The sequence below is a fragment of the Glycine soja genome, chromosome 13, assembly GCF_004193775.1.
Source record: "Glycine soja cultivar W05 chromosome 13, ASM419377v2, whole genome shotgun sequence".
NCBI classification, from domain to species: Eukaryota; Viridiplantae; Streptophyta; class Magnoliopsida; order Fabales; family Fabaceae; genus Glycine; species Glycine soja.
The window spans coordinates 25,833,068-25,860,150 of record NC_041014.1 but is presented as its reverse complement, the minus strand read 5'-3'; the positions used below and the strand labels follow the sequence as shown (position 1 = coordinate 25,860,150).

The 27,083-nt window shown below is 30.2% G+C and overlaps 3 protein-coding genes across 3 annotated transcripts; 1 reads left to right on the top strand and 2 right to left on the bottom strand.

Annotated features, from left to right (window-relative positions):
* Positions 1 to 3,215: 3,215 nt before the first annotated feature.
* Positions 3,216 to 5,542, bottom strand: LOC114381418 (protein NUCLEAR FUSION DEFECTIVE 4-like). The gene has a single exon (XM_028340667.1). The coding sequence runs from the start codon at positions 5,175 to 5,177 to the stop codon at positions 3,411 to 3,413; it is 1,767 nt and encodes a 588-aa protein (XP_028196468.1). The 5' UTR covers positions 5,178 to 5,542; the 3' UTR covers positions 3,216 to 3,410.
* Positions 5,543 to 14,604: 9,062 nt separating this feature from the next.
* LOC114380977 (heparan-alpha-glucosaminide N-acetyltransferase-like) lies at positions 14,605 to 20,855 on the top strand. Its single transcript, XM_028340136.1, has 13 exons — positions 14,605 to 15,015; positions 15,236 to 15,373; positions 16,325 to 16,406; positions 16,711 to 16,787; positions 16,878 to 16,993; positions 17,548 to 17,656; positions 18,254 to 18,370; positions 19,032 to 19,123; positions 19,380 to 19,446; positions 19,553 to 19,634; positions 19,740 to 19,831; positions 19,926 to 20,069; positions 20,602 to 20,855. Exons 1-13 carry the CDS (start codon positions 14,770 to 14,772, stop codon positions 20,746 to 20,748), a joined length of 1,509 nt encoding a protein of 502 aa, XP_028195937.1. The 5' UTR covers positions 14,605 to 14,769; the 3' UTR covers positions 20,749 to 20,855.
* Positions 20,856 to 22,894: 2,039 nt separating this feature from the next.
* Positions 22,895 to 26,894, bottom strand: LOC114382746 (ACT domain-containing protein ACR10-like). The gene is made up of 6 exons (XM_028342339.1): positions 26,535 to 26,894; positions 26,208 to 26,426; positions 24,961 to 25,066; positions 24,212 to 24,548; positions 23,633 to 23,917; positions 22,895 to 23,372 (listed from the first exon to the last, which is right to left on the bottom strand). Exons 1-6 carry the CDS (start codon positions 26,686 to 26,688, stop codon positions 23,235 to 23,237), a joined length of 1,239 nt encoding a protein of 412 aa, XP_028198140.1. The 5' UTR covers positions 26,689 to 26,894; the 3' UTR covers positions 22,895 to 23,234.
* Between the last annotated feature and the right edge of the window lie 189 nt (positions 26,895 to 27,083).

Here is a 27,083-nt window from a genome sequence, read left to right as displayed (position 1 = left end):
CGTGCACTGTTTACATTCACTTGGATGTCATTGTTTCCTTCTGCATTCAACTTTGTGTCGACAACTTGACATATATTTTTATTCAATTTTGGAACACATTTTTACAAGCACCCAATAATATGTCAATTCCAAAATACATTTTTTTAATTCCATAATGGTGTTCCAGAACACATTTTTACATTTCCGGAAATGTATTTAGGAGCAACCAATCCAAAACGTTGAAAAAACCTTCTGGAATATACTATATATTTTGAAATAACTATTTCAAAATGTATAAAATAAGGTGTGATTTTTTGGATTGAGTAATCCACAACAAGAAAATCATTATTCCGGATTATGTTTTCTGGCTTGCAATTTGTGTATTCCAAGATGAAAATAAAAACATATAAACGAAGGAGGACAATTAAGAGATTTTGAAAATTATAAAATTATAAGAGGGTGTAAGATGAAATTTGTAGGGTGCATAAAATAACAGCCTTTCTAGCCTTGTTTTCTCTCGGACCACATTGTCTTTGTCTTTTGGGCTTCTTTTTACCATCATTAGTGTGAAATATTTACCAATTTGACTGATGACTAATCTATACCGAGGATATTGACTGACTATCTTTGGTGGGATCTTTCTTCCTAATCATGTTTTTCTTCATCCCCGAGACTCAAACTCATGACCTTATTGAGTCCAAAATCACACCGGCCAAGACTTTTTGATCACATTAGTTCAACAAGGAAAAAAAACAATTGAAAATCAAATTGGTGTCCCGAGGGAAGAAAAAACAAACAGAAGAAAAGTGTTGAAAGTTAAAACATTTTCACTTTGTCAAATACGAATCAGTCACTTTAGTATTAAAGATATTATCAATATCCATTAGCTCAAATCCGGAATCATAAATTTTATATTTAAATGATTTGTGTAAAAGGTTTTACTAAAAGATATTTAGAGTTGTTTTAATAAGTCAAACAAAAAAGAGACACTTAGTTGAAAGAAAGAAACATTAAGTTGACATTAATCACAATAGTATATATATATCATAGGTCTAAGTCTATAGATATTTTTAAATCTACTAAGTCAGACATTAATTTTACTCACAATGTGTGATTATTACTAATTCAATAAAATTTTGCACATGTAAATAATTAAACATGAATTTTCTTGTTACATAGATTGTTTCCTCGCACGTGAGCATAATGAGTCTTACACCAATGTGTGAACCCTACAAATTAGAATAGCACATATAGATTATGTATATTGCACAAAAATTTCATCCAACATAAGTTACATCTTATGTATATTGGAAATAATAGTTATTTTCAATATGTTTCTATTCTATCATGAATATAAAACAAATACAATGCAACAGTGAAAACAATCAAATTTAATTAATAGTGAACAATGTTAGTAACATACTTTCTAGCACACTCAAATTGATTAATAGTTTTCAGCGTGACTAAGTCTCACATCGAAAATTAATTTCATAACTGACTCAAAGAACCAAAGCTGCATGTGAGGATACCTAAAGGTTCCATCGAAAAGCTAAGGACCCTAATTACAATGGTTACAAAAAAAATCTCCATAATACATTCTATTATTAGTTAAAATTGATTAATAACTAAAAAATCATGAATGAAAATCATTGAAGAGTTTACCAAGTTATGCATTATCAATTTAAATTCAATCAATAAAAAATGACCATTGATGTAAGACTCACTACGCATTATCAATTTAACAATAATTGCTTTTAAAGTAATTATTGTTAAAGTCAATAAATTTATAATACACAATAATTTGTGATTGAATGTTAGTATAAAATTATTTTACGATGTAAGTGTATAACTTATTTTCTCTTCATAATAAAAAATTGAGTCGCAAAAATTTATAATTCTAATATATTTAATTTATAAAACAAAATGTGTTTGTCAAAGTGTATTAGAAAATTTTTTGCTAGCATTTCTTGACTATGATTATTAACAAGTCACAACTAATGAAATAACAATGATAGAATACAACTTTAGTATGGATCCCTTAGGAGCTACATAAACATATTTTTGTCAATGGTATTTTTCAATGTTTCTTTTTAGAAAAGTTGGGATTGAACTTAGCAACAATAGGGTGGGAATAGCAATGCCCGTGACAAGATTACAAGTTTATCCTAAGATTCACTACACCTACATCTATTCACATTTTATCCACTAACACTATAAAATATTTTATATCGTCATTTAATTATAAATCATCATCTGAATTAGTTTAAGATAATTATTTTAAAAATCAATAAATTTTTCATAAATTATATGACTATAAAATTTTTACATGATGAATACATAACTTTTTTCTCTTCTTTACTTTGGGAGTGAACTTAGCTTAATTGATCCAAACATTTATTTTACTATATACAATCATTTTGATTGAAACAAACCAATGAGGAATGAGGTATCTGTCACTTTTTATTCTTTACGAATTAAACAATTACAAGAATGAAGGACATAATCTCAAAAAATGTTAACCAAAAAAGACTGAATATCTCTAGTTCTCTACTATTATTAGAAAAACAAAAAAAAAAAAAACAAATAAAGCAAGCTGTTAACGGAAGTCCAACTCAAATTCACGTGGTTGATTACAAATCCCAACCCAAATCTAAATAAAAACAAAACGAGGATAAACAAATCTCAATCTAAAAATCTGTCCAATGGTGACAGATCTTGTAAGGGTATGCGTGTATAAGATTTCTGCTACCGCAAACATTAATTTCGACAAAATGAGGAGAAATGTTCTCTTTTTTGCTGAAAAATGATTTCAATCACTTCCTGCTAAAACAAAATGGACATACAGACATCAACCCAAAAGCTAAATAAAAATTAAAGAAAACATGCAAATCTCAATCCAGATTGTGAAAATAAATTCCCAACAAAAATTCAAGGAAAAAAGAAAAAGAAACTGAAATGCTAAGCAAACAAACAAATTTTAAGTTACCAAAAAACAAACAAATTTTAAAATCCAAAATAAACATTAAAACTAACCAAACAAAACTATATAAGGTTGAGTTAAAAGGAAAACAAAAAGGTAGAAAAGGGGATGGGGCTGAGGATGATAATTAGTGAGAAATTATACTGGAACACAATTACTTCTCAAATAAACAAATGTTGAAATATCGTTTTTTTTTTACATACCATAATTATTTTCACGAAAATAACATTGCTTGAGTCAGGAAGAATTATTATAATTACTAACATAACTGCATTTTCGAAGTTTAAATTTGAGGGTACTGATCAAATCTGAGACTAAACTTTGATGTCCATAAAAAGCTCAACATTGTTGATGCAAAATAATTGCATGATTGTTTATAGACAAAACTTGTAAGAGGAATATTTTTTTTACTCAAACCAACAAGTTAAACCAAGCAAACATAAAGCATACATTATTTCCTATTGATTTTATCTTGTTCTTCCACGCGGTTTGTGGTAGTGGTGGTGCCACTAGTGCTGCCAAAAGTTGGAAGACTCTCTCCTGTGTCTAGTTCAAGAACTCTGAACTTCTCATAAATGTCACCTTTGTAAAAATTTCTAGTCCTCAACACAAGAATAAAAGAAACAACACATCCAACCAAAGTTGAAGCAGTGATAATGAGAAAAGCCATCCTATAGCATTGCACTCCAACGCAAGTTAGGTCCTTCCCCTTTTGCCTTATGAGTCCCTTCACCCCCAACTGCTTCAAAGCCTCTTTATCATACAAATAACCAGTCACTTTCACATTGAGAATGTAAGAGCCAACAGGGCTTGCCACTGCCCCAAAATTGTACAAAGTGGAGTAGTATTTGAGGCCAAATATTTCAGATATGATGGCAAACATTAAGGGCCATATGGCCCCAAAGCAAAACCCAATAATCACTGAGGAGAAGTAAAGAGAGTTTGGGATACCAAAAGCAATTAGAATGTGGCCAACACAAGAGAGAAGCATGACTAGAGTGAGCAACAAGGGACGAGGGAACTTGTATTTGATCAATAAGTACTCAGAGGCAAAGCCAGAAGATGCTCGTCCCAAATAGTTCCATATGCTCACAAGGGACACAAAAGTTGTGAGGCTCTTTCTGGGGTACCCCAATGAGTTCCCAATCTGTCCTAAATTGTCAAGTGCTGTCAATGTTCCACCAACACCAAAAACTGTTGCAATGAACAGAATCAGCATGTCAATGCTGAAGAGGGCTTGGAAGATGGTGTAGTCCTCACCCCTTTTTGGAGGCTTGAAAACGTTCTTCAAGCACGAGTTGTTGTTTTTCCTTTCTGAATGAGTTGGTGCTACTGCATGTGCTTCTTCTGGCTGTGGCAATTCAACAACTGAAGCAGCACCTGCATGATTAGTGAATGTTTGGTTTTGGTTTTGGTTCTTCCAAAGTTTGAATTCTTCACTAAACACAACACCAAGTGGGAGAAGAAGTAATAAAAGAACCACCATGCCATCCCCTATGTACTCCACCCTTGTGAAACTCAACTTGTTTTGTATAATAATCAACACCATGAGAAACCCTGCAACCCCAAGTGAGATATAAAGAAGCTGGTAGAAAACCTTGATCTCTTTGGGTTGTGGGGTTATACTCAACACCCTAACCGTTGGAAGGAAAACGAAGGAAATAGCAGCAGGAAGCCACCCAATGAGGAAAATAAGAGCCTTAGAGTCATCACCATAGAAGGCATGGTAAAACTGAGTGAAAATAGCACCACTTAGACCCACATAACCCTTAAGAAGACCAATGACACTTCCACGACTTCTTGGGAAGCTCTTGACACAGTTAACCAAAGCACCAGTGTTGGCAAAAGACTGAGAATTGGCACCAATGTAAAAATACAGACACATTTGCCACACTTGGGGTTTGGCAATGCGTGAAGTGACAGAGAGCCATATCATGAAGTAGCCAATGAAGTTCATGGTGGCTCCCATGGCTAGTATCACCCATGGAGGGCTTATCTCATTGATCAAGCCTGAGAAAATTCCAAGGTTGGCACCAAGGTCCTTGAAGAAGCTTATCAAGTTGAGCGTTGACTGGTCATACCCCAGAGAGGTTTTGACCTCGTTTGAGTACAAACCAAACATGTAGGTTGCTCCAGAAACAGCCATGATGAGACATGATGCGAAGATCATGAACCAACGACCTGTGATAACATGGTGTATGAAAGGCAATGATAGCATGATGTTGTGTATAGATCAAACAAAGTAACAGTCTTTTTGTTGTTGTGGATTTGGAACCACGCTTATGTGATGAGTATGTATGTATGTATTGCGCACGGAGCTTGAACTTTGAGTGTGGGATAAGAACATATATACTTGGAGGATGCAATTAAATGCTATGACAATGAAATCAAACATAAATTAAGGTCACTTTATGATAAGTAGATTCTCCACCAAAAAGTGCATGGAACCAGATTCAAAATCCTTGGGGAAAGAAATTGTGTATGATTTGAGAAAATGACAAGCACTAAAGAGGATGCTTGTTGAACCAGCCGTTGAGTGAAGAGAAGGGATTCTGTGGGAAACTTAGGGAATATGAGGAATTCCAATGAACATGGTCTTCTTCTGCAGTTTATACTCTTTTTGTTTAAAGCAGGGAATATATATATATATATATATATATATATATATATATATATATATATTAATTCGTTACTGAAAGGGAAAGCAAGTAGTATTTACTTATTACTTTGTTTGATTGGTTTTCTTTTTGGCATGTGTGTAGTTTGAAATGATTGATTAACTAGCATAAATTAATGAATCTTTAATTGTCATTTATCATATCATTCGGTGGTATCATAATGTGTATCATGCCATATTATTATATATAAGGAGAAGGGTATACATTGTTATGAAACAAATTACAGCTGAAAATAATTATGGATACAATATATATAATATAAAAAATTGTGAATTAAAAGAACTTTGACCGTCTAAAAAGAAATTAACCGAGGAAATAAAAAATTAATAATTATTATAAAAAAAAACTGATATAGAAATTAAATCCTAATTAGTCTCATATACAGAAGTAGAACGGTGGTAACTTACATGAATTGTTGAAATTTTATATTAGATGAGTTAATATTATAAGATAATTATATTAATTATTTATTGTTATTAATTTTATTTTATATAATTAAATTAAATGAATTCGTTAGATTATTAAATAAGATTATGTGAGCTTAAATGAATTATGATATTATTATTATTTTTTTATTTTCCTTTAAAGAGTAATGAATATTTCATTGAAGAATAAAGAGATCTCAAATGAAAAAAAAATCATAATATTACTATTGTTCTTTTATAATGAATTTTCATAACAATCTTACAATAATTGTTTAAGAACACTTAAATCAAACATCAATTATAAATTTATATATTTATTTTAATACTAAATAATCAAATATATTATAGAGGACTTTTAATGAATTATTCTAAGATAAGAATATATAAATTATAGCTTTGAATAAAATATGTAAAAGTAAGGATTAAAAACGAAAGATTTTTAACATGAATTATTAAATAAATTATACGATTAAAAAATATCAAAAGCGTAAGTCAACTTTTAATTTTGTACGTGAACAATAGAAGCGTCAAATTGAATAATATTTACTCAGAAATTTTGTCTCTTCATTAGAGATCCACAGGGTATATATTTGTCGTAACAAAATACAATCATGTGATTGCATTGGTGGCTGTCCTGTTTATGGATTGCCACGACCTATAGCATTCAAGAATCCAATGCATATATATATATATATATATATATATATATATATATTATGATCATAATATTAATATAAAATAATTTTATTGAAAATAATAATTAATTTTTATTGGAAATCATAAAATAAAAACATATAAGATGAATATTTTTCTCTCAATAAAATTTAGTCTACACATAAAGATTAATCAAAATTTAAATAAATTTGAGTAAAAAACATAAATTAGTATCACTTATACATACCATTATTAATATCTAATGTCTATATGATTGGTATGTTATCTGCACTTTAATAAATTTATTTTTCAAAATAGAAAACTAAGTACCATACGAGATGTGACAAAGTATCTTCATGTGATCATATATAATAATTAACCAATTGTTCATCATAAAAATATTTCATACATACAATAGTAATAAAACTTATATATATATATATATATATAATATTTTCAGTATCAATAAAGATTAATACAAATGATAATAATTTATATTTTCTAATTAAGTAATTAAGATTAATCATTTTTTTAGACCGGACAACTTTGTATTATTATCAAGGTAAAAAATATTATAATACTATCAGTTTGTTTGTAGCTCTGCAACTAATGGAAAGATAGGAAATAAACATGAGGATTGATAATAAGCGCAGTATCATGTGCATAAACGGTTTTCACTTGCATCAAGTCAACGCAGTTCATTTAGCAATTAATGATCGATGCTTCCGATAGAAGATTCATATATACTCTTTCTTCTTTCTTTTTCTTTTTTCATCACAAAAGAAAGAACAAAGAAATTGCAGAAATAACTGGAGCCTCACAAAAGCCTATGTATAGTGCATCAATTAGAGAGATGGTTGATGAAAAATAATATTATTTTTTAATAATGGTAGGCTGAATTATTTGAAACTCATATTATCTATTAAAAGTTGTTTATGAGAATGACTCTTATACAAAGTCGAGATTCAATAGAGAATCTTTTATTTCTTTGATAACTAAAATTATATATTTTTTTTAAATCGTTTGTTGTGAAGAAAACCTTACAATAAAATCTATTGATTTACTAACTTCAATGATCAATTGAATATGATTTATTTTTTATGGAAAAATTAAAGGTATTGAAAATTTCTTAACTTTTTATAAATGGACGAAGAATTTACTAATTATCAATTATTTCTTTAAAACTCTTATACTTTGTAATGTTCTCTAAAATTCATAAAATCTTGTAAATCCATAAAATTCTTCTAAATCTATTAAATTTTAAAGTACAAAATTCAAATCATAAAATTCTTTCAAGAAAATTTTAAAAGTGATTACATCCTCACAAAATAGGGGAACCACAAGATTTTCTTGAAATATAAAAGAATATTTTGTTGTAATATAAAAGAAATCCACAAGATTTTTTATATTAAAAAAATATTTTAAAATCCTAATCTAAAATTGACTTCCTTTAGCACGCTCCTTATCACATCAATCCACCTATACTTTGTTAAATTTTGGTAAAAGGAAAGAAATAAAAAAGAAAAGAAAATTTGTAATTTAAATTGAGAAAAAAATGTTAAAATAAACCTTTTTCTTTATTTTATATTCAATTGAACGATAAAAACTTTTGAAATATGGATATATCTTTAAATATTGTGATGAGCTACTTTTCAAAAAAAAAAAAAAAAAGTCATGAGCTAAGTAAGCAGTAAGTACACGGGATGTAGATAGAATCTAGAACAAATTATACACAATATCCGTGAGTTTTATCAAACTACACATAATTTCATTCTATTTTATTTTTCACGTGTTTAATTTTATATTAAAAAATTGATTTAATTTTAAGTTGAAACAACAATTTTATATAGTTTTAATGTTAAATGAACAATCATATGGAATTTTACGATTTTTTGAAATAAAAAACATATATTCCTTTACTTCAAAATTAATTTGAAACTAAGTTAACTTTAGAGACTAATTCTATTCAAAATTAATTTTGAAGTAAAGTGGGTTTCAGATCTGGTTTCGTAGAGAGGAAGGGAAGCGCGGCGCAAAGGACGGTGAGGAGCGGCGGCGTGGGTCACCATGGCTGCGGTGGTGATGGTGGTAGGGTTCGAAGGATTAAAACAATAGAAGTCAAAAAGTTCCATGATTATTTGGTGAAATTAAGTGTAATGATGTTAATGCAATCATTTTTTTAACATAATTAATGTAATCATTATAATCCAGTGTCTCTTCCAACCAATAATAATCCAGATACAAAGATGTGGGAAATGGCCAACCCCCACATTGTACGGTGAGTAGCAAATTGATGGTGACATAGTGAATTCTTAATTGTTTACTAGCGAGTAGTATAATAAGTTATGTAATAGTTATCCAATCATAACATAATCATTTTTTTAAACAAATGTACAATGAATTTATTATATTTTATAATTATATCAAATTAATTTTTAATAAATTAACAGTATAAATTTTTTATACGGAAAATACGTTACCGTTAAACTAAAAAAAAAAAAGCAATCTGAGAACGTCACCCTAGTTTTGCTCTTCTATGCATTTATTATAGTTTGTTAAAAGTGTTGTACTCTTTTTTTTTTAGGAGAAGTGTTATACTCTTAAACACTAAGGTAATAATGGAATATTTGAATGAAATTAATTCTTTTTTTTTTATGGAGAATGAAATTAATTCTAAACCCTTTTATAATGACTTGTTATTATTCTACCTACCATATAAAATAAGTATTTGGTGTGATTTATGTATCTAAACTATTAAGTATATTCATTTTTATATAATACTTGGTGGTTCATGGGTGTCAAACAAAAATAAATAAATCTTATTCTTTTATAAAATAATATTGAGTAAAGTAGTGAATAAGATCAAATATACATAAATGCCAAAAAAAAGATCAAATCTGCATATACAACTTTACTTTCTTTATGCGGTTTGTGTGGAAAATAAAAGAAAGAGGATTTTGAGTAGGAAAAAATTGAAAAATAAACAACAAACCAAATGATAAAATGATTAAAAACAATTATAAGAAATTTCTAACCCAATGTTTAATCACAATTGTAGTTATTAAGATATTGTTTTAACTTTTAAAGATGTGTCTTCTTCAAAAAAAAAAAAACTTTTCTTGGAAGGAAATTTATTTATTTTTGAATTAAACTAAAAACCTTTCTATAATGTTTATTATTTATTATTCTACTTAATATAAGTAATCGTATTTAGTATTTTTTATGTTTTTAAAATATTTAATTTATTCATTTTTATTCAAAAAAAATTATAAAAAATATTGAAATATTATTAATAAAACGATATTATAAAAAATATACAACACTAGTATGTTATGTTATACGTTATATAAGGTAATTGATCGTTTTTATATAACTAAATTTCTTAATAAATAAATATTTTGAATATATAGAATATATTTGAATTAAAATCCTTAATAAATAATTCTTGATGATTTTTTTAAATAGTTACAGAAGTAGTATGTAAAACACATTTTAAGAAAAGAATAAACAGGAGAGAAAATATATAATTGATAATAAGTTGTTGCTTTTTAATATTTTGCATAATGAATAGATGAAAAGTGCTAACAACATATTTTTTATATGATCTATTGAAAATCATAATTTTATTAGGTTTTATTTGTTATTTAATATCTTTCTTAATTTTATAATTTTCAATAATTCTAATAAATGATGAGAATGTGTTAGGAGGAATGTATTCCTCATGAAGAGATACTCTTAGTTTTTTATTGGAAAGGATATGTTTAAGAGTCAACTTAATCAAATGACTTAAAAATTTAAATATATTTTTTAGTTTTTTTGAATTTGGAATAAGTTTGTTTTTTATTTTCAAAATTTAAAATTAATTTTTTTATTTTCTGTAATTTGAAGAAAATAAACTTGTTTGAGTCTTTATGGCTAGATGACCTCTATCCAAACACCATCTACATCAACAGCAAAGTACACATGTGACGTGCGGTAGTGTTTGATAATATCAAAGTGAAATCAAAATATTTTAATGCGTAATTGACACATAATTTGTAAGTCACATCAGGAATATCTTCAACTTTTTTTTTAATGCTTAGGTTTGACGGATTAAAGCTTTTTTTTCAGAAAATAAAAAGTTTAGTTTGAAATTTAGGAAAAAAAATAAACTTATCTCAAATTTAACAAATTAAAAACACATTTAAAATTAACTTCAATAAACGTTTATATACTTTTATTATATAAATATATCACAAATATTAGAATAAACTAAAATAATAATAAATTATATGAAAGCCAATTAATATACATTGAAAGCATGACATTCATAAGTTATCTTTATAATTTCAAGTAAAATTTGCGTAAATTCTTTTAAATGTTCTTGGTTTGATAATACTCCAACACTGCATTAGGACAATGACTGCTCCAAAGTTATTATATTAAATTATAATTTTGATCCTTCAAATTTAAATACTTTTGTGATTTTGACCCCTCAGGTTTGAGTTTTTCATAATTTTGATCCTTTTGTTAAGTTGCTTGAGTTGACCGTTTAAAAAAACATTGACCACTCATTTAATACATGTATTTAGTCTTTAATCCGTGATTAACAGAATAATTAATGGATTTTTTTATTAATTAAAATTTTCACTTTTTTTTTATAAAAATACAATGGTATCAAAACACCCCAACAACGGGTTTCCACAGAACCTCCGTGGCTCAAAACACCCCAACGTCATCAACAAGCTTTTCCTCTACCGCGACGACGTCAACGCCACCGTCTGCAATGGCTTCGTTGCCGCCGCAGATACAAACAACACCTTTAACAACATAGTTCCTTGATTTTCCTTAAATGACGAAGGACCTGTCGTGAATGGCTCAGGTGATGTGGGCCTCGCGAGTTCAGAGACGATGTACGGAATGGCTCAGTCTTTTGAAGCTGTATTGCTAGTCTTTCATGCGTGCTGCACTGGAAGTGAATGAGCCAAGGTTCTGGTTTAAGCATGAGAATGCGGTGATGAAGGTTGGGGACAAGGTGAATCTTGAGGTGGGTGATGGGACGAGCAAGGGTTATGGAAACAACCCAATCAGGTCTCACCCACTTTGAAGCCAACGCCTGTCAATTCATTTTAAACAAATTATTTAGGTTCAATTTCATAATTTTAATTTTTTATATAATTTTAAATTCATTATTTTATTTTTCTTATTTTTAAATTAAGACTTTCTATTTATTTTGTTTTTAAAATGATTGGAAAGCAGTTTAAAATTAGTTTTAAAAATGGATTTAAAACCACTTTCAGTTAAAAATTAGTTTTAAAAGCAAAAGTGGTTTGCAAGTGTTATCTACTATGGGCGTTGGATAGTGACTTTGGTGGGAGTAGTAAAGCTTCAATATCCTCCATTGGGGCTGAGAATCTGAGTGAATGTAAGGATAGATTTGGAATAAGAGAAAATATTTAAAAAGTTAAAATAGGTCAATCAATTAATGTTTTATAATTTATTTAATTGACAGGTGTCGACTTTTAAGTGGATCGACACCTTATTCGTCTGTTTCCTTTCGGTGTTTATAGCATTTCTCAAAAGAAAGAAAAAATCAACGAATCCTGCTTTTGACTGCACAATCCCCTCAACCTTTTTCTTTGAAAAATATGTTGTTTTGTTTATTCCTTATTTTTATATGAAAGTTGCAGAATAAAAGTGGGACCATTCTCTCCCATATTAATAAATTATCCATTTTTAATAGATTTTAAATACCATATTATCCAACTTTTGAGTGACATGTTGATGTTGGGATCCTAATATTATTGTAGTAGGCTCTCCCAAATAACTAAATTCATCTAGGAAAATATCTCTTCGTTGGTCTAAATAAACACAAGATAAACAAATTCAAGTTTAACTTGATTGGGAATTATCTTATATCCGAAGTATATTCTTTGAATGAATTTTGGAATTACTTTGGATTAAGTATGTTCTTTATTGATTGAGATTTGAATTATGTACATAGTAATAACTCATCAGTGATGTTATTGTGCAGTAGATGAGAGTCTACTCCTAAACGAAAAAAATGTCCAACTTTACTCTCGGTGAATCAATACAACATTATAACAATCAATAATAACTGACTCATTTATGAATGAACATCACTAATCATGACTTGTTACTGCTTCATTATTAACATACAAAAAAAAAATGATTAGCTCAACCAAATGTTCTTTTGTGTCAAGTAGTTGAGCATATTAAATGCGACGTTACTAAAATTAACAAATCAAATCATCACAAATTATAGCTAAAGATTCCTCACTCTTATCTAACACAGTTGCAATTTTCTGGTAACCGCAATTTCTGTATGATCTAACATTAACAGGTCAATGATATATTCATGCAACTTGTTAGGAAATTTATTTATACTAGTAGACATATTCATCGCATTTCATCAACTTTATTAGAGGTTGCATTTCAGTTCTCAAACCCCTTTGTTAACAATGATGTTACATTTCGGTTCTCAAACCCTTTTGTTGATGATGATATTTTTTCGTGCATTATATATATGATTTTGATGGTACTGACATTGTTCTTATGTTAACATTTGATTGTCAATAACACATTTTTGTATGGTTTATACTTTCCCTCACTTTCACAAGACAATCACACAAATAGATACATAACAGAATTGAGATTTCACTATGTCCTTCAACCTAATGGATTCGTGTTTTTGTTGAATCTAAATGAGGAAAGAACTCACTGGTGTCAAAGACAACAACGAACACATAAATATGAATAAAAATGGTGAGATGAAAAATGAACGCAATGCCACAAAGCTACAGCAAATGGTGAGGATTGAGTTGAGTTTGGTGGGAGGAGAAGCTGCTAGTATAAGGGAAGATCTGTGGGTGGAAGAAGAGGGTGAGAGGAAAGCTGTGGGTGAGCAAAATGGAGGAGGTTGAGGAGGTGTTGGAAACATAGCAAGGGAAAAAACGTCTTTTTCTTAGTTTTGGTAAAAGAATGAGGTGGGAAGAGCATTAAATAGGTGAGAATAGCAACACCCGTTTTGAGATTCCGACACTAACACTAGTTGTTGACAAAAAAAATAAAATTCAACACTAAGATTGGACCCAAAAAATAAACTCACGTAAGAGAAATTCCGCTCTTGATAAAGTACGAACATATCAAACAAAAATGTTGCGAAATTTTGGTAAAAAAGACAGAAAGAGGGATTTTTGTTCTGAACAATTATCAATTAGATTGCGTACTTACACGGTTACAGCAATTCTGGTTTCTGGACCAAGAAAAAGAAACAAAATATTGGCTGCACTGATTAACATGATGCACCCACCATCTTGTTAGCTGCTACTTGCTACTATTATTTTTTTGTTGTTGTTTAAAACGTTTATGATTCAACTATTTTATCTAGAAATTTTGGCACAAAACTATTGTCTAGTTAAAATAAATGCAATCTAGACACCCACCTGAAATAACATGACAAAATTAAGGCATGTGTTTCACGCACATTTTACAAAATAAATTGATTTTACTTAGACTTGATTAATTATGTTGAGAAACCAAGGCGAAATGGAATCATTTATGATTTTATGTTTTATAGATTCTTCTACCAAAATATATACTCAATTATTTTAAGTGTATACTCATCCTTGATCATGAGAATAAGAAGTGAGAAGTGAGAAATGAGAAAAGTATGAGTATTTTATATTCTTAGAAATCAATAATGCCCGAGAATATATTTTTAAAACTTAAAACAAATATGAAAATGTGATATTCCCATATTTATATTCTCGGAAATAATTGGTGATGCCTTGAAACAAATACAACCTTAGAAGACTCCAAAGGAGATTTTTTAAGTTAATAAATGATAAGAATTTCTCAGTCAAATGAATGTGGATCCATTCTCTGTCTTTCTCCCCAAGGACCTTTTTTCTGTCTCGTGTGGGACGTGTGTGTATATATGTGTATATATATATGTGTGTGTGTGTCCTACACCTTTGTGTATTGATAACAAGGTTATATAGTTTGGTTCCACCAAAAGAGAAAAAAGGGCTGGAATTGTGAATATTCAACCATGGATGAAGCCAAGAGAATGGAAGAAGGGCTAAACACACCCCATAATGATTACCATAAGGGCGAATTGAAACAGGAAATTGAAAAAATCAATGGTGAGGGAGATTCCATTGAGCATGACAGAGACACAAGGACTACACAAGAGGGTGAGTCCGTTCAGCAAATAGTGGAGCAAGAGCAACCATTGGTGAAGCAAAAGACAAGGAGAGTTGCAACCCTCGATGCATTCAGGGGCCTCACCATTGTGGTTAGTGTACTACTAAGATAGTTTTGCAAACTTTTCTACATAGCTCTTAATTTCTTGAATAATCTATGACTTTAAAATAATTATTATAAAAGTTAATAAATTTATCATATTAGATGACACCGTAATACTTTTTTTTTATCGTAATCTATATACATTTTGAATAGGAAACAAGACTAAAAGCTGTTGTATATAACTGTAATCGAGTTACCTATATGTGCAGTTGATGGTACTAGTAGACGATGCTGGTGGAGCTTATCCACGCATTGATCACTCCCCGTGGAATGGATGTACATTGGCTGATTTCGTTATGCCCTTCTTTCTTTTCATTGTTGGGGTTGCAATAGCCCTGGCACTAAAGGTACTACGGATTACTAATTAAGAGTTATATTCTGTGTTTTATGTAAAGTTTCCATTTGTCTAGTTAACATAGTCCTGTTATAAAATGTTACTCCAAACTGTTTTACTTTTGAATAAATTGTACAAAGGTTTAATGATCATTAGTTAATACTTATTGCTAGGATCTTTCTCTCACTTCGTTACATACTCTGTCATTAATGTATTAATTTTTCATTCTGCATATATTAATTTATAGTATTTCTGAATTATTTATTTATTTCATAGTATAGCAAAACACTTTAGATAGTCTGCATATAATGTAAGTTGGATAAATAATTATTTTTGTCTCTTAACATATAGAGTGTTGATAAATTCATTCTTGAAAGATAAAAATTTAAATTTTAGTCTTTAAAAATAAAAAAATGCGATAATTTCATCCCTGCATTAACTTTAGTCCGTTACGGTTAATGAAAGAGTAAATGGATTTGTTATAACTTATGTTTATTAATCAATACATAGATTTTTGTTATAACTTATGTTTGCTTCCCTATTTTTTTATGTGCTTCTTGTAATATTATGCTTGCAAGAATAAAAAAAAAAGATGAAGATTAAATTAAATTTTATCCTTAAATAAAACAAAATTTGGGATATGAAAAATTAGTCAAATGAAAATTTACTATCATTTTGGTCAAATGAAAACTTATTGACATTTTGGTCCAATCTATTGAGCAATCATGTTGGCAATTATTTTTGTGATATTTTGATTCTTCTATACCACTTAAGCTCTTTCATTAATGCTAATATACAGAAATTAATGAATTTGTCACACCTTTTTCATTTTTGGAGATTAATATTTGAATTTTCATCTTTCGTAGATCAATTTGTTAACATTCTACACATTCAGGAATGAAAATAACTATTTATCCTGTAATGATCATTTATAATGTTTTGGTTGTAATTTGTGACAACCCAGAGAATCCCCAAGGTTAAGTATGCTGTGAAGAAGATAATCCTTAGGACATTGAAGCTTCTCTTTTGGGGCATACTTTTGCAAGGTAAACAAGTCTCCTCTAGCTCACTGTTTTAATGTACATATTGTAGAAGATCAAACTCAAACTTGGCAACATAGATTATAAGCTTCAGAGATACTAGACCATTTGCCAATAAATGAAACTTCGAAGGATTTTGTTATGGTTGCATATATTTAAATGTGTACGATTAATGTCACTTGGAAATTTCAGTAGGATGGTCTGATGGTCAATGTATATCATGCAAACCCAAGTATGATATATATATATATATATATATGTGTGTGTGTGTGTGTGTGTAAGCAAGAGCACTGATAAATTTGATTTGCAGGTGGATACTCTCATGCCCCTGATGATCTATCATATGGAGTTGACATGAGATTTATCCGATGGTGTGGCATTCTCCAGGTTTGGATAGAGTAATACATGCTGATCAAAATTACATTATTAAATTCTTTAGTAACCATGATTCTTTATATTAAATGTGTGTTTATGCAGAGAATAGCCCTTGTATACTGTGTTGTAGCTCTAATAGAGACATACACCACCAAGCTTAGACCCTCTACCTTGAAGCCAGGACACCTGTCCATTTTCACTGCCTATCGATGGCAATGGTGAGAAAAACAACACATTTCATTCTCATAACTCAACTAAAAATATGAAAAAAAGTTTAACTATATTCTTGGTGCTTAAAAATGATTTTTTTTTTTTACTAAAGAAGCGAGTCTCATATCCTCAAAGTTGTGCAAATAAATTACTTCATCTCGAAAACTTTAGTGTATAGTTTGTTTGTAGACAAATCAATCGAGTTGTTCATTGTTTAACAAGGGCATCTAGATCTTTTGTTCCTCAATATGTTTTTTATTCAAGTCCTATTTGTATTGAATCTCTCATTTTACATGAAATAATATAAGTTTGTTATGCTAAAAAAATATTTTCTATTTTAGTCTCTTATGACTCTATTTAATTTTTTTTTTATTCTTTAAAAAAAAAACGCCCACTTTTAGTTTTTATTGAAATGCTAAAAAGTACTTCAATATCAAGACTAAAATAATTTAAATAAGAACTAAAAAAAACATATTTTGTTAGACTAAAACAATATAAAATATAACAATAGAGATTGTGAATTTGCTTTGACAATGGCATGCATATATTATGTGTTACATAGGTTGGGGGGCTTTGTGGCATTTGTCATTTACATGGTCACAATCTTCAGCCTCTACGTTCCAGATTGGAGTTTCGTGGATTATAACAGCGACAAACCAAAGAGATACACGGTACATAATCTCTCCCTCACTCTCTCTCTCTATATATATATTTAAATATGTCTTTAGTCATTTAAATTTAAAGTTATTTTTTTAATCTTTAAAATCCGCAAAATATTTTTTTTTTTTACTTTCTACAAAGAGTAAATCAAACAAGAAATAAAAAATTCACAATTTTTTATATTTTTTATTGTTAGAGTTTGATTTTTTTATTTTATATTTTAAAGTATGATTTTTTAGTAGTCAATAAAAAAATTAAAGTAATTTTTAAAGTGATTAATGAGTTTTTTATTTTTTACCGACTTAAAAGTGTACTTTAAAATAAAAAATAAAAAATTATAGTTTAACAGTCAAAAATTATAAATTTCTTATATGACTTGTGTCATTAAAAAAGATTAAAAAAATATTTTATGAATTTTAAAGATAAAAAAAAAAGTTACTTTAGATTTGGAGAACTTTAATATATATATATATATATATATATATATATATATATATATATATATATTATTGTTATGTAGCTCCGTTCTAATTAATTGTCAGATTTTGAGTTGAAGACTGAGGTTTGCGCATGTTGTTTTGCTAAAGTTACTTGCTCTTAATTACTAGGTGGAATGTGGGATGCGAGGACACCTAGGTCCTGCATGTAACGCTGTTGGATATGTTGATAGACAAGTTTGGGGCGTTAATCATCTTTATTCCCAACCTGTTTGGACACGCTTGAAGGTCACAATATATTTTTAGTGCTGCTCACTATTTTTTTAAAAGTTTATATAATTATATTGAATTTTTGAATTTAATTTGTTAAATAGGTAGACCTAACAAGTTTTATTTGTAGACTCATGCATTATCAGTTTAATCCATCTAAGTATGCAATTATTATTAGTTTGTTATGTTAAGATTTTCATCTTTAGATATTTTGTTATGTTTAAAATGTTGATAAATTTTAGTTTAAAAATGAAATCAATTTTTTTCTTTAAATTTTATACATTTTTTACTTTGAAAAAAATATTTTTTAAATTAATATTTGAACTCAGGGACAAAATCTGTTTATGTGTGAGATTTTACAGGTCAGATATGAACTTTCAAAAATTCATTTATTTCAAGGATCAAACTTATCCAAATCATCTAAAATGTAAACTTGAGGAGCTTAAACAAATCACATCAATCCCAGTAGCATTCCTAGTTTAATCGTCCCTCACTAGTATCAGTGACTACTAAACAATGTGTTTTAACTTACAATAACATTATATGTGATCCTTAATTTTTTCAATTATTTATCAAATCATTGATTTTAAATTGTTTCTATGTTGTTATTATTATTCTGACTAAAGTGACTTTAATATTGTCCTTTTTTTTCATTTTTTTTTTCCAAAATGATTTGCAGGCATGCACACTCAGTTCTCCAGCTGAAGGCCCTCTTCGTAAAAATGCTCCAGCTTGGTGTCGCGCTCCCTTTGAACCTGAAGGCTTTTTGAGGTTTTATTTCGAAATAGAAATTCTTTAACTAATTAATAAAAAGAAAACTTGCAGAGGTTTATATATATATATATATATATATATATATATATATATATAATTTATCATTTTATAGTTTATCTCAAATGTTGATTATATGAAAACCCTGTTTATATAATGAATTAGACAACTATTATTAGAAAGTTTTTTAATAATCAGTCATTCGGTCTAAACTTTCAATATATGTTTAAATTGTCCTTTGTTTCTTTTTATCTAGTTCCGTATTAGCTATCCTCTCTGGCACCATTGGCATCCACTATGGGCATGTCTTGATTCACTTCAAGGTTACAAACTTTACCCATTAAGCTCCCATGTCTAGTGCTTGTGTGCACACACTAAAATTTTACTTTATAAATGCAAGTTAGTGAAGGAATGCAACATTTTTTACAGGGTCACTTTGAAAGGCTCAAGCAATGGCTCTCAATGGGGTTTGTGTTATTGACCCTAGGCCTCATCCTTCATTTTACAGATGGTAAGCTAGTAAAAAACTAATTAATGTACCATTTGTTAAGAGTTAAAGACATATACATTAGTGTAAGATATATGTTACAAATTAAATTTCCATGGAATAATGCAGCTATCCCGATTAACAAGCAACTCTACAGCTTCAGCTATGTTTGTTTCACAGCTGGGGCAGCTGGAATTGTCTTCTCTGTGTTCTACCTACTGGTAAATGGAATATTAAGTGATTAAAGTGGAAGAATAATGTATTGGTCATTAATTGTATTTTATTCTTATTTAATTTTCCTCAAAAATCATACAGATCGATGTTTGGGGGCTTCGTACTCCATTCTTATTCTTGGAATGGATAGGAATGAATGCAATGCTAGTGTTTGTTATGGCAGCACAGGGCATCTTCGCAGCATTTGTAAATGGATGGTATTACAAAGACCCAGATAACTCACTAGTAAGAATCTTACCCTTTGATTTATTCAAAATTTAAAGAATTACTAATAGACTTTGACTATTTCAAAGACCATTTAGAAAAGAGAGGAATACTTTAAAGATCAAAATTGAGGGTTTATTCTTTTAAAAATAGTTGTTTTATTCCTCGTATTTTTAAAATGTGGTGAATTTCGTTTATGACGCTTCAATTGACTTAATTAGGATTTTAAAGTTACAAAGACTAAAACTATCATTTTTAAAATATAGGAACTAAAATCAAATTTACCTAAATTTGGAGAGACATAACCATATCTTAACCTTTTTTTCTTCAGTTTTATTTTAAGTAGTTAGGACTAAGGTCATGTTTGGTCACCAAAAAAAGTACAGATGAAAATAAATTTTGTTTGAAAGCTCAGTTTTATAGAAGTAAAGCTTAAGTTGCTTTTGCAAACTCAATTTGTAAACTTAAGTTTGATTCAAACTTAAGTTTGCAACCTTTAGTTCAAACATACACTAAGAAGCTAACCATTTTTATGTGGCATATCATTAATCAGGTATACTGGATTCAGAATCATGTGTTTACCAATGTTTGGCACTCAGAGAGGTTGGGAACTCTGTTATATGTCATCTTTGCAGAAATCACCTTCTGGGGTGTTGTTGCTGGCATCTTGCACAAATTAGGAATATACTGGAAACTATAAGCTAATTACAGAATCAACCATGTTAATTTAATAGAAGACCTACAATAGTGTAATATATATCAATTCTTCTATGCAATGATTGGTGGTTTTAATTGGTTACTCTATAATCTATACAATCAAAAAATTGTCCTAATCAGTTTTTTTTCTGAATTTTCTCTCCCCCAACTTGTCAAAAAGAGTTTCCACAAAGCTCCGTATGATGGTCCAAATTCTAAAAGCAAAGGGAAATCAAAACTCAAAAGAACACGTTGCATTGCAACCTGTCGTTGTTTTTCTTTTTGGTATCATTCAGCTAACCGTGGATGGACCCGTGCAATAATTCACAAGTTCTTTTGTACTATTTGACAAACAAACTCTAAACAATGGTTAATTGGTAATTAGCCAACTTTACAAATGAACCAATAATGCAAGCAAAATATGAACGTAGAGCACCAAAATATCTTAGACAAACATGAAAAGAATCATGTGATTTGTACCGTTGCACATCACGGAGCCACTATATGATCCTGACATTTGGGAATGAAAACAATTTTTTTTTTTGAAAAATAGCAGTTTCACATAATTTTTTATATTTTCATTTTTTATCAACAATTTGAACATTTTTTTTATATTTCCTTCTCTCATCTTTGTCATTGATGATTTTTTTTATCTAAATTACCAATTCAACTATTAATATACATTTAAGTTTGCTTTCTCGAATAGGAGGCATATAAAAAAAATCCATGCAGTCACCTTTATAACATAATAGTCATAAGTCATACAAATAAATTTGATATACAATAATTTATTTAGTTTAACAATGATGTATTGACTATCTAAAACAATTTTACACTGGTATTCAATTACAATCACTATTAACATACTTTTTAAGATAATAGAAGGTAGGTTTTCTGAGAAATATCCGTCGGCAAACAAATGACTAAGAACAGTTGGAAGCGTATAACAACAAATTAATGAATTATCACAGATTTAAGATCTCTGAATGTATGGACCGGGAAAAAAAGATATTTGAATATGACTTGATTCTTTCTTTGATATCCCTGTAGGGGACAGCTGATGAACTCCAAGTTAAGACCCGCCAAAAACTTAATATCACAATCCAAATCCAACCAACTTTACCCTTCAATCACTATAGTCCCATATTAGAAGGAAAAAAAATGAATAGATGTTGTCATGTTATTTTTTGTTTACCGGTTTTTTTCACTATAAATTTTACGATTATTATTTTAAATTAATCATAAAATTTAAAGATTTTTTATGCATTTAATACTCATAAAAAACAATATGCAAAACTTCACGTTATTTAGTTATCATTAAGGGGTATGCAGGGCGAAAATTTTACATAATTAAATCGTATAGAAAAGCAACATAAAATGTTTCTCTCTAACAAGTAAAGGAACAAATTCTCGAGTCAATTCAAATAATTAAGTTACGAAATATAAATTATAAATATATAAATTCAATCTCATAATATATTGTCTCTTTTTTATTGGCAGTGGCAATCACACACTGTCAACTGAAAGTGGGTGAAAGAAACATATTGAGAAATAACCTATATTTCAAGAAACAAATAACTGAAAATTTCTCTGATAATCCAAATAACTGAAGATTTGATGCTACAAATTTCACTGTAAAATATGTGATGCATATCTTCTATTAAAAGCCTTGTGTTAAAAACGAAGTACACTTCTAAGCTTTGATGGCATATCCTATATTAAAAATTTAAAAACAAAGTATGCGTGTACGCTTTTATTTTATTTCTTGATCCTAAGCCATAGTGTATTAAAAACTCATAATGAATTCTAATTTCAGGCACTTATCCATTCATTTTATGCAAAATTATGCTAATGAATCTTCAAATAATTTGTTCTGTCGCAAAATTTCCTTGAACCACTGGCAGTCACACATCGCAAGTAGGATTAATCTCTAACCCAGTAAGTTGAGAGACACCCATGATTTCTGACTTAGGAAAAAAAATTTGCTCTACTGCTTTTATTTGTTGGTACATACTACAAGTATTTTTTACAACAATCAATCATATTTAAGTCAGATAATATCTCTATAAGTTGTCACTCTTCATTTTCAACCAAATTGAGTGAGTGCACTATGAAAAATTAAAAATTGAAAAATGCAGGACCAAAAGTGCTGAAGTTAAGGTTAGAGGTTTATTATTGCTACCGGAACAGGAAAGAAGTGGTTATACTAATCACTTTACAATATTTCATTTCATTTATAGTAAAAAAAAGCTCTAAGCAAAACCCCCCTCCTCCATAATGTTCTACTTGTTACTGCTTTCTCATTTATATACATTAAGTTAGAATTACAAAAGCTCAAAAGTATAGCGTGGCAAAGACTACCATTTTTGCACACTACATATTTCACAATTACTCCTAATAACAGTAAACTATATGATATTAGACCATGTTATCTGTACACAGGTAGAGAGGTTCACCTAAAGGGTATGATGCCATGATAGCAACCATGCATTACTCCCAACCCATCAGCATTTTCCAAACTCCCTCCTCAACCTTGTTCCGTGGAACAGATAACCCCTCCCCTTCATCAAGCAAGATTCTATATACCTCCCACTCACGATCTCCGATCAAGTGTCTCCCAATTTTAGCCTGTTACAACAATTAACCACAATATAAACACATTGTCTGTTGAAAAACAAGATAGAGAACAAATTATGAATAGCAAGCGAACACAAATGTATCAAGTTGCTAGAGCAGAAAACAAAAGTATGTGAAATCTGGTAAAACTGTCTTCTGCTAATGAGCAACCAAACATGATTCAAGAAAGTGAGAAGATATGATATTGTGCAAAATCATATTATGACTTCACTAAATAGTAGGAAGCATATTAAGCAGATCTCAGTGATTACCAAAAAGATGCAAGTGTCAAGCATTTTGAGAGCAAGAGTGATATCATAAAAAACAAGAGGCCGGCCCTTGCCAGATAATTCCACCGGATTTGATACCAAAAGCTCGGTATCAGGGCCCCTACTCACAATGGCTACTCTGAGTGGTCGAAGTAATTCCATTCTAAGGCGTGATGACAAAGAATTCTGCTTGTTGGGGTCAACTATCTTCTTGCCATCTGCTTGCATGATGAACAAGTCAATCTCACATTTTCCTCTAGGTTTTGCAGTGAAACGCCCATAAGAAATCTGGGTGAATGACAAATAAGGTTATACCCTTAGGATACTGAAGATGACTAAGTATATGTATGCCAGTGTTCAAGAAGCTTTGAAAAACAAATACAAATCAGCATGAGTAGAAGGAAAGTGATAATTCATTATGAGGTATTCATGTACGAAAACTGCAAATTTGAGATGAAATGAAGTTTATAGGCTTACCAGTTTTAGCTTCTTTTTTTTTCTTTTCTGATGACACTCCAATTTATAGCAGCATAAAATTAACTTTAACAAATATAGTATTATCTAGATTTCAAATTTCAATACCTGAATGTTATAGTCCTTCAGAGTTCTCATGATGTCATAAAGAAGACCTTTGTGGTCCTGGCACATAATTTGGACAAGAGTGTGAGCAGGACTAAGCAAGTTGTCCATCGTGATAGAAACATAATCTGATCTGAGAGTTCCACCTCGAGCCAAATCAGGCAATTCCAAATCAAAGACATCTTCTGTGATTGCAGTTGGAAGGAATGGAGGAGCCTGGGAACAAGCTGTAATTTCAGGGCCAACCAATTCAATGTCAATAGAAATGATGGCATCTCCCATAATCTCGGTTAAGTATTCAATTGTTTCGTCCTTTCGCTTCTTTGTATGTAGAAGTTCCCTGATACAGATGTGAAATAAGGAGTAAACTACATTAGTAAACCCACCAAGGAGATGGAATTGTCATCAAATGGGCATTTGTACATCAGCAAAGCAACTTCCATTCTCATCAAACACATTGCAACATTCTCTAATGAAACATGTCAGCTATTCAAAAAACTTGATCTTGGAGTATTAGCGCATTTCCCTGAACAAACTCAAAAATATTTTTTAACAGAAACAAATAGGATGACCATCAAGATGACAATAGTTCTGCACATAATTTCACAAGTGACTACATGTTTTTTTCAACTCAGACACTGTACATTTCCATTCAAAATCAATTTGCATTCCAATTCATCTGCAGTCTTAATCAATAGATCAAGAAGTTTCAACAGAAATAAACTAAGAATTACAGGAAAGCAAATATAAACCTGGTATCTGTGATGAAAAACAGATCTATCACTTTGCCATCAGGTGTAGTAGATACCTTCACTTTCTTTATAGTAAGTTCTAGCTCACAAAGAACCTCAGTAACATCTGCTACCATTATTAAGACATTCAGTCATTTTGTTCTGTCTACCAAATCCACACAACATCAATGTCACAGAGCAACAATCACATAAAATCAGATAACTTCCAATCAATATATCCATGAAGGGAGGCAAAATGCAGAACAGGTATAGTATATGCATTGTGAATAGTACACAATGAAGCTTTAGAATCAGAATTCAGAATGCATTTTAGAATATGACATCGATGGCTGTTTAAGACAGCCAGTTTCATTTTCCTCTTTGCATGATTTTCACAACAATCAAACCAAACCCTATGGTCCATATACCACTCCCCAAACAAAGTTAAGACAAAGGGGTTTGGGGGAGTAACACTAGAAGTTGGAGAAATTAAAATTTCAAAACCATCATCATATCATGAAGCCCCAAAGTATTGATTCTTAACCTATAAAGAAACAAGAACAAATTACACTAAAACTCGTTCAGGTTTCTTGAGATTGCATATGGGTACATAATGTAATGTGTTTCTTGGGTAAGAGGGGTGTAATGTGAAAACAATTAAGGGAAACTAGTCTAATTTACCCTAGAAGCAATAAAGAAAAGTTATCAAACAATAACATAGTCTTAGACCAACCAATGGTGTTCTTAAAATTCGGACTAAAGCCTAATTCAACCCCAAAAAAATGACTTGTGCAGTGATGATTGCCCAAGCTTTATATGCACTACTTAGCCCTTATCTTTAGTCGACATGGGATCTCAATCCCCTAATAGTCAATATCCCGACAGCTGCGCTTCACTCAAGCATTTAATAGGGTAGTAGGTAGCCCTTTTTGAGACATTGGCAACCAACTCTGATTGGTACCAATTAAGACAGGCTAAGGGTGACTGCAATTTAAACAGCTTTCCATTAAGTGTCTAGACTCTAAATCCTAGAAATATAAGGTGGGTTGGATGGTTAAGGGAGAAGGCAAGAAGGGAAAAGGTCGCAGGTTCAATTCAATCCCCTCTGCTAACAAAAATAAGTTTCTAACAAAAGCTAAAATTTGCCGATAAAAAAAAAAAAAATTCTAAAACCTATCAACAAAAGCAAGCTAACACACACATACAGATTACAGAATGATAATAACTCATGAGTTGGATGATTCGCAAAGTAAAGCATCCAAAATTACCATGCAACAGGCCCTTCCGATCGTGACAACAGAAATTCAAAAGAAAGACATCAGAAGGCTTCGACGGCTGCAGGTCAGATCGATAATAAGAGATTCCAGAGGCAGAGGAGAAAGAAGGGCACGCCTCAATGAGCCTCTTCTTCAACAAACTCCACCTCGTCCTCTGTTTCCCAACCACCCAGAAAACTATGTAGCACCATTTCCCATCCGTCGACACATCTTCATTGTACATGCAGCAAAAAAAAAAAAAAAAGAATAAGCTTCAAATTCTAATTAAAACAAGAGATGATTAGGTTAAATTGATATGATGATGGGTTGGTTGGTTACCTCCTCTGAGTATGTTGAGGCCGAAGAACAGTATGATGCGACACAAATCGCAACCCAGACCGGTTTTGTCGGGGCAATTGACAGTGAGGAGAGTTGGGTCGCCATCTTTTTCTGGCGGGCTTATGATCACTACGTCGTCGTACAGTATACCCATCAATAATCTTGTTGTTGGGGGTGTGAAAAGAATCGTTTTAGGTGTGTGAGTGAGTCACTGTGGAGAGAAGCAAAGTAAAGCAGAGGCAGAGGTTTGTGTTGTGTGTGTATTTTAACTATGTAGGATGACGATGGTGTTCAATTGTTGTCGAGAAACCCAGAGGAATTCGATTATGAGTGGTCGACTTCGATTATGAGTTGTCGACTGTTTTTATTAACTGTTTTTTTTTTATTTCATTTTTTTTTGGAACGTGCAAGTTTTTTTATTTCCTCGCGTACTTGTTTGTGAAATTTTGGATTTATATAGGAAGGCTTTTTCTATATGTTATCTGAAAAGAGTTTTATTTCTGAAGTATACTGCTATTTTAGTACGTGTAACTTGTAACATTAATATTT

What these genes read in the sequence shown, in the direction of transcription:
- LOC114380977 (XM_028340136.1), top strand. Translation starts at nt 14,770, where the DNA reads ATGGATGAAGCCAAGAGAATGGAAGAAGGGCTAAACACACCCCATAAT. An exon ending in TCAGGGGCCTCACCATTGTG is followed by an intron (nt 15,016 to 15,235) that starts GTTAGTGTACTA and finishes CTATATGTGCAG; the next exon opens with TTGATGGTACTAGTAGACGA. An exon ending in AAGACCCAGATAACTCACTA is followed by an intron (nt 20,070 to 20,601) that starts GTAAGAATCTTA and finishes ATCATTAATCAG; the next exon opens with GTATACTGGATTCAGAATCA.
- LOC114382746 (XM_028342339.1), bottom strand. Translation starts at nt 26,688, where the DNA reads ATGGGTATACTGTACGACGACGTAGTGATCATAAGCCCGCCAGAAAAA. An exon ending in TCGGAAGGGCCTGTTGCATG is followed by an intron (nt 25,067 to 26,207) that starts GTAATTTTGGAT and finishes TAATGGTAGCAG; the next exon opens with ATGTTACTGAGGTTCTTTGT. An exon ending in TGAAGGACTATAACATTCAG is followed by an intron (nt 23,918 to 24,211) that starts GTATTGAAATTT and finishes TCATTCACCCAG; the next exon opens with ATTTCTTATGGGCGTTTCAC.
- LOC114381418 (XM_028340667.1), bottom strand. Translation starts at nt 5,177, where the DNA reads ATGCTATCATTGCCTTTCATACACCATGTTATCACAGGTCGTTGGTTC.